The following is an 8233-nucleotide window of genomic DNA, read 5'->3' as shown; positions in this document are numbered from 1 at the left end:
CTTATCTATGTATCAGTGCCCCAAGTTCTGTGTGTGTTGTTTGTTTTATTGTAATGAAAAACGTTAAATAAAGAGTATGAAAAAAAAAAAAAAAAATATATCACTTCCTTACAGCCAGGAAAATTACTTAATAGAATTTACTCGATCTAAAATTAGCTGTAGAGGAAGAATGTACTCTGCTCCCACACAGGCCTACAATACATAAACATGTACGCGTTAAATAAATACTACAGCAGTTTGTTGTTCTGCTCTCTGTACTCTGCAGCCCAGTGGGGTGTAGGACCTCAGAAAGAAAGGCACAAAACATCAAAATGTAGTTTCCTGTTTGGTATTACATTGGAATGCTACTGTACGTTTCTGCATTGCTGTAACTCGATAATAAACCAAGGCATTCAAGTACATTTTCGAATATGATTCACGCTTGCTTATCAGTGATATTTTAAGGCCCTGAACCGCGCCTCACGCTCGGAAATGCCCCATGTCACGGTTTCCTACTCCTGGCCAGTGAAGGAAGGAAGGAGGATAAGATGTGTGTTTCTCAGAAAGCAGTGATGTATTGTCATTATTTATAGGTGACCACTATTCATAGAGCAGGGATAGAACATTTCACCCATTTCTCACAGTATTATCACACAGTATTATATAACATCTGAGAAAATCATCATTATAATGGAATCTAATTCTGGTGTGCTATTATTGTGCTGGCTGCATTTTGTGGATGGAGATTTGAGGCGTGTCATGTTTCCTCCCATATCTCATCCCCCGAGCCAATGAGAATACTGTAGCACTGTTATTGTAGGTAACCTGACTCCATCCTGGTAACCCTGCGCAATTATCCAAGATACAGTTTACCTTTTAATCTATAACAGAGATAAGTCAAGGCTTCTCTAGGAAAACTGCATGATTCTTTATAAATGTCCACAGACAGGAAAGTAATAAATAAACAGTTACACAGTGATGTAGCGTTAGCCATTTAAGCCTACAGTGTTAAAATGTGGTTAGTCAAAGTCATACCACCAAACCAAGGAAGCTGTCTAATTACTAAATCCTCCTTTGTGATTACATCATTATAAGTGGTAATAAATTATGCATCATGCCTATTTTTCCATGTTGTTAGACCCCCCATTAAACCACAACAAGCCTTTGATTTACATTACGCAAGATAGTCAATAAACCACAGATGCTTGAGAATGTTGAAGGAATCACATCAGAGATTTAAATGTCAGGGTTAAGCAGTGGGATGCATACAAATGGAGCCATTATGAAATCCCTCTTTTTCTAGGCTTGTCTTGAAATATTTGCTGATACTGACAGGACTCAAGCCGCCTACACATGATCCGCAGTAAAACTGCTCTGCACTGTCCGTTCCATTGTTTTCCTATGGGGAGAGCTGAATTGCCACTGTCCACTGCACTTAAAGTTCAAAGTATTTCAACCTTAGTTGCCAGTAAATTTTCAACACACAACCAGTTCCCAAACATTCCTGCGCTGCGCTTTGCCTCTCTGCTCTGCGCCCTACCTCGTGGTTTTACCGCGAATAATCACCTAGGTGGCTTTATGCAGCGGCTGCTAATGCACAAGCAGATTGAGGCGGTCCTAATGAGTCAAACACCTTGCGGCATGGCAGTATTTTATAGCACAAAAACACAACAAAAAATGCTAAAATTAAGAGATAGAGGAATCGAGAAAGGGAACGAATGACTACTTAGGACACTCCAGAGGCCAGGGAGGCAGCAATGGAAAACCCCCGAACAAGTAATGGATCCCACTTGGAAATCCTTGGAAGCACATACACAAACTCTTCAATAGATGTAGCACAGACAGATGGTCTTCCCTGTCAATACAGGTGTCTAATGGGTTAATGGACTTCTAGAAGCCTGGGCTTGGAGGACTAACATTAACGATCGATGTGGTTCATTTAGTCATAGGTCCTGCTTTGAGGGGCGCATAGAGCTTTCAGGAAAAAGACATCTAGGTTTTATTGTTATGGAGGAATGTGGATCCATTACACATTCCCGGAAGTTAACATTACATTCTCTGGGAGAGGATGCTTCAAGACCAGCATGCTTTGACATTTGTTTTTTCTCACTCTACTTCTTCTCACACACTCATTAAGTCAATGTTATATATAAATTATGCCTTTGGATAATGATGACTGTGGGTCAGTTATTGACAACACTCTCCTTCTTCTCCCTCCTCCCCCATGCAGAGTGGATTCAAGCGGTACAGGCTGTCATGATCCTGTCCATCATCTTCAGCTGCCTGTCTCTATTCCTTTTCTTCTGCCAGCTCTTCACTTTGCAGAAGGGCGGACGCTTCTTCCTTACTGGAACCTTCCAGATCCTTGCCAGTAAGTTCAATCCCCCTTTGACACTTACATCCCAAATCCATCAAGATAAGTAGGTGTTGGACTAGCATTAACACAATCTGTACAACCGGATTTATATTGGATTCAGGGGTGCATTTTCTCTATATATGAATAGACTGATCATACAGTCCATAAAATCAAGTGGTGAAAAATGACCATGTCCCACATTACATGTTTTGTTCGACCAACAGTCCAAAACCAAAATGCATTCAAGTCCCAATGATGTTAAACTGAGAAAGGCAGCAAGACACATTTGAGATATATCATTGTAAGCATTAAGCATCTTTTCAGCACTACTCTGATTAGTACAGTAACACTTGTACAAAAATACACCAATCCTCCTACACAGATAAACCAAAAGCAGATGATCCCACTGCATCTGCTGTAGCAGAGAATTAAATTAAGAGAGCCTGAGCCAGTTACTAATGGTTTAATGCTCCACTTGTCCATTGTACTTCATGCCCTTTGGCCAGAGAGTGGCTCCACTGCCAGCCCATTGTGTCCTCTCTTGGCAGCCCTTTCCAACATCCCAGGTTTGCTTTCATTACTGTGCCAGTGCATAGCCTGGTACCCAGGTGCCCACTCAGCCAAACAGAAATGACACTGGGCATGCTGCCAGCTGCGCAAGTTGAAATGTCAGGAAGGCTGGCAGTCCGGGGGTCAGACAAACACATCATGCCATGTCAGACCAGGGAGGTGGGCAGAGCAGGAAGGGCTTGCGAGGGCTGGCTTGGAGATCAATAAGCATGAAACACTGATGTAGTGTGGAGCGATGCCTTCTGGGCAACACTAATCCGCTTGCCTCCTCTGCCAGACAAGGTTCAGCTCAGGACACATGACAGAGAGCACAATACTGCAGAGAAACTTGATCTGATAATTGAACAAGATGATGGTCAGCATTACTCAGCGCTCAATTTTTCTCTCATGCAGGTTTGTTTGTGATGAGCGGAGCCATCATCTATACGGTGATGAGTCCGCAGTGGGTCCCGGGGACGGACAGCTTCGGCTACTCCTACATCCTGGCGTGGGTGGCTTTCCCTTTGGCGCTGATCAGCGGACTCATCTATGTCATCTTGAGGAAGCGAGAATGAGCTATCACTCCATCCCAGTGTTTCCAGTAACTCCCAGCCCAACTGCAAGCATCATCAGTCTCCCCCTGAAGTATAGGTTTTGATGCCTGAGCAACACGGGCCCACTGGAGCCACCAGGCCAACACCCCCATATAACAGTGAGGGTGGGGGGAGGGGGGGGGGGGGTAATACCAAAAAACAACAAGCAAACCAACACATAAACAACCAATACTGTCTCAGTTAAAAGATGTATATAGTATCTATGGTTTAAAACCTATTTATAACACTTTTTACATATATGTACATAGTTGTTGTGTTGCTATGTCAATGGATACGCGGATGAGCTTTTGTTTCAGCTGATTAAGTGCCTCAGTGTTTGTAATGATGAAATAATTAGATGCTATTTTGTTGTGTTTTTGCCTTTTCTTGTTTAGCCAAAGAATTAGTAAAAAAAATAAAGTTTCTTTAAGTATATTAACCAAAGTGCATGTATAGAAATAGAGGGGTTGGAAGACGATTTTTTTTTGATGGGCTTGCTTTAGAAAAAAAGTGGTAACATCCATGGATGTAGCATAGCAAGGAAAAATAGATTTGGTCCTTTTCTATTTTGTGAATTTTCAAATTACATTGTTTTCTTTTCAGTATTTTTTTATTTCTTTTTTTTTTTCAACAAAAGATGGTGCTATGTATTTATCATTCCTATTACTTATAGCAATCATTTATAACAGAGTTACTTTGTTATTGTTTAGAGTCAAAAAGTCATTAATCACAGTAAGAATCAGACAGAGGTACACGTGTACATAGTGCCTGACTGCTTCTTTAGGGAACACAGTCTATTTCACATTGCAGTGTCTGAATTTTTTTTTTTTTCTTCCTCATCAGCTACTGTATAAAAACAAATAACTGAGTTTGAGGGGTTGCACTGATTAAATCAAAAGTGGAATGTCAGTATTATTCTGCAAGTTTGTAAAGAGTTGGATTACAGTGAAGTGACTTTATATAAGCTCTACTTTAGCTCTATTTGCCTTAATTGTCCCTTATTCTGCTGTTAAAAGTCTCAAGAAGCCAAATTGCCTCTTCAATAGAATACCATAAAGAAAATAACACTGTGGGGCATTATAGAATAAGAAATACGTGTTGATTTAAAATTACTAGAATGAAATGCCACTGAGTTGAAGCCATAAGAAACCACCAGATGACATGAAAAAGATATTTAGTATTAACTGTATATGTGAGGGAAAAGGACAGAGGTTTGCAGTGATGATTCAAATGTCTGTTTCACATACTTGAAGTTTGACATGCTGCAGTCTCTGCCCACTGACGTATAGAAGTTTTTTTTTTCCTTCTACTGTATAAAAATGCTGTGTTGCTCATAACAGATGGTGATGACAATCTAGCCTTAAAAACACTCACTTACTCAATAAAACTACTCTCGCATTATCTTATACTGTGTATTCCACTGTTACAAGGGACTGGATTCACGCTAAAACACTTAATGCATGCAGAATTTCAAGTCATTTTCTACAGTTATGCCGTCTGCCTGTATACTCTGAAACACACATCTCAGTGCTAAAAAAAAGCATCATGTGGGAAAACTGCCAGTAAATCGGAATAGACATTAAACAAAAATTCCTAACAATTTGTGGTGATGAACTGCGTGTTAATATGCTATGAGATGGATCTAAGATGTCCGAAACTGAAATGCTGCATGTAAATTCCTGTGTACAGTCAAGCAAAGCAAGTCTACCTTACAGTATGTCATCAGACCCTGGTACATCATTTAAGCTGCCTTGTGCATGTGGTTGCAAATGCTGTATGTGACTTGTGTTACACACACTGAAGCGAAAGCCATGGCGGTTGGCACAAGATGCCAGTTATTCAAACCATGCAGCTAGTGTTTCCGTGTCAACGGTGTATCTCATAGCATCAGAAATAAGAGGACTTGGACGTGTTCTGAACACTGTAAGCAAGGCTCTGTCCTCCACTCGACATCTCCGGTGACACCCTGTAGCTTTCCAAAACAGAGCTATGTTGTGGTGGAATTAAAGTATTTAATTCAGAGCTTACACTAGCTAGCCTGCTGTGTTTTTTTAGCATGATGCTCATCACTGGGTTCAGTTAGAAGAGATTGCCTCTAATGACAACTGCCCTACTATTTTGTGTAAAGGAACATAGTTCAATTGTCTATGCCACGTTTACACCTAAACTTCCAAATGCTCTTGATATAACCAAAGCCACTCTTGAGTTTAATCATTAAAGGATGTTTCTTACCACCACAATGGAGCTCTCTGTGTCTTTTAATAACACAACACATATTTAAAACATCAATTTTTTTGTGAGACAAAACATTCCTGTTTGAATGATGGAAGACTTAATCGTCACACATTCTGAGCTTACAGATTATGGCAGAGCTGATGAAAGGTATCTAAATCTCCAGCCATGAAAGAGTACTCTCAGAAGGAGGATTCTTGTTGCAGGCTTGAGAGGTCACAGCCTCCCACGGCCTTTCCCTCCGACATACTAGCACTGGGTGAAACGGGGCCATTCTGGCCTGCATGTTTGTGTGTGTCAATGTAGCTTTTGGGCAGCTACGGCTCAGTGGTAGAGCGGTTGCCTGCCGGTTGGGGGTTTGATCCCTGGCCCTGCAGTCCCATGTCGAAGTGTGGTCAACTTGGACATTGAACCCAGAGTTGTCCCGGATGCTGCGCCATCGGAGTGTAAATGTGTGTGAATGTTTATCTGATGAGCAGGTCGCACCTCATACTTGTGAATGGTTCTATATATATTTATAGGTATACAGTAAAAATTCTATTTACCTATAGGAAGTTTATCATGTCCTGTGCAATACTGTCATCTGGTGGCCGCATATTAGAACAGAAACAGCATTCCTATTTCAAACTTAGTAAGAAAACACTGCCTCTTTGTGGTACAATAGAAGGACTACAGTTAAATCAAATCTGCTTTATATTTAAACGAATGAGAAGACTCATTGTCTAGTTGATATATAGTTTTTTATCATTAAAATGTGCTGAACCTCATTAATTCTGTACATGATCATTAAGCATTGTCTAGAACTAAGCTTATTGGTGAGGGTGGATACGCTCTACCATTAGTATGCACGCATGTGATAGAGAAAGGTGATTTTTCCTACTTGTCTACTCTTTATTACCATTCAGTCAGTCTAATGAATACTCCTCCTCCAGAGCCTTTATGAATTCGTTAATAGCACAACACATCATTAGAGCTCAACGCAGAAGACAAACGACTCTTCTTCATTTGATAAATTATTTGATCAATTCAGACAAAACAAGATAATACAAAAAATAAAAATATGCAAGAATGAGTTACAAAGACGGGCAAAGTGAGGGAAATATTTAAGTGTTTTTAACCTTGATCTATCAGTTATCAGCAATGCTTTGCTTCACTTACAAATGGTTAAAAACATTTAGATGTGGAAGATCGCTTACAGACTCACCTGCGAGCCAATGAACAGCTCCAGTGGAGCACCAGGGGGTCAGTTCAGTTCACATATTATAAGATAAAGGTAGGTGACAAAGTAAAAGAAAAAAAACAACAGTGTTTTAGAGACATGAGCCTCCAAGTCCTCACTATTCAGCATATACTGTATTCTAGAAGTTTCTGGAACAGGAAGGATGGCCACCATTATTCCAAAAGATATTCCCTCATTTGATGTTTTGATGATGGTCGAGGACAGCACTGTCAAAAAAACATCAACATCTCCCATAGGTTCACTTGGGTTAAGATCTGAAAACACATCTTTTTCATACTTATCAAACCATTTAGTGACCTTTCATGCCCTGTTTACAAGTATCTGCATATGATGTGCTTCTCCTTTATTCAGGACTTTCCTTTAGTTTGTCATCTGTATCAAGTTTATTTACCGACATGTTGTTTACTTTGACTGCTTAATGTCCACCTTGACCATTTTTACAACTGCTGTATCCAGAACCTTAACCTAATATTAGTAAATTAAATATAGAAAATTGAGAAAAACAAGTGTAATACATATAAGCAAGGTTCTCTCTTTGATCGGGGTAACAGATGTGAGTCATGAATGCTGAGATTTAAACTGTTTACGGCATAACGTGTCATACCCAGTGAGAGTCAAGTACGGCTATGGCCAAGTGCAGATGTGAGTTGCTCAAGCTCAGATTTAAATGGTTTACGTGTCATAGTGAAATTTGTGGAATCCATAAAATAATCATCTTTTTTTCATTACAAACAATAACAGAATTTGAAACACATTTAAAAAACTACAAACTTTGTTAAGTAGGTCCATTTTTACTATATTGACATTACAGAAGTCTCTTGTTTTCATCTTGTAGGCTACTTGTCGCAAAGTGACACACGCACGACTCAAATCTGCACTTGCCTCACATGGGCAGTGACACCAACTATGGATGACCCCAAAACGCACTCCTGTCTCTCCAATCTGTACGCCCGTTCTATCAAATCTGAACACCGCTGCCTTGTATGCATCTGCATGCACAAAGACACAGTGAATCCAAACATGTGGCAGGACAAAGCAGACAGACACCAGACATATTCATCACGTCATCCTGAACCAACGCCAGTCTGGAAAGAATTGTCCAGTCCCTGTCACATTAACGATAGTGATGATGACAAATACAAATTCTGTTATAGCTTGCGATTTTGATTTAACCACCACCTGGTTTTTGGCAGTTAAATGAGCATCATAAACTCCTGCCTTTAGATGCACTTTTCTCAAGCAGCACACAGTTTAAGTATCCATTGGTACATACAAATGTGTGGA

The 8233-nt window shown here is 40.1% G+C and overlaps 1 protein-coding gene across 2 annotated transcripts in view; it reads left to right on the top strand.

Moving 5' to 3' along the window:
- Positions 1–5715, top strand: part of pmp22b (peripheral myelin protein 22b) — a 10925-nt gene extending 5210 nt beyond the window's left edge. For both annotated transcript variants that reach the window (XM_034860496.1, XM_034860495.1), the window contains exons 4-5: positions 2210–2350; positions 3299–5715. In XM_034860496.1, the coding sequence (XP_034716387.1) occupies positions 2210–2350; positions 3299–3459 (302 nt within the window). In that variant the 3' untranslated portion in view covers positions 3460–5715. The remainder of the gene's footprint in view (positions 1–2209; positions 2351–3298) is intronic.
- The last annotated feature ends 2518 nt before the right edge of the window (positions 5716–8233 follow it).

The sequence above is a fragment of the Etheostoma cragini genome, chromosome 21 (genome assembly GCF_013103735.1).
Source record: "Etheostoma cragini isolate CJK2018 chromosome 21, CSU_Ecrag_1.0, whole genome shotgun sequence".
Classification (NCBI taxonomy): Eukaryota; Metazoa; Chordata; class Actinopteri; order Perciformes; family Percidae; genus Etheostoma; species Etheostoma cragini.
The sequence above is the reverse complement of the archived record's forward strand: the minus strand, read 5'-3'. Positions and strand labels throughout refer to the sequence as shown.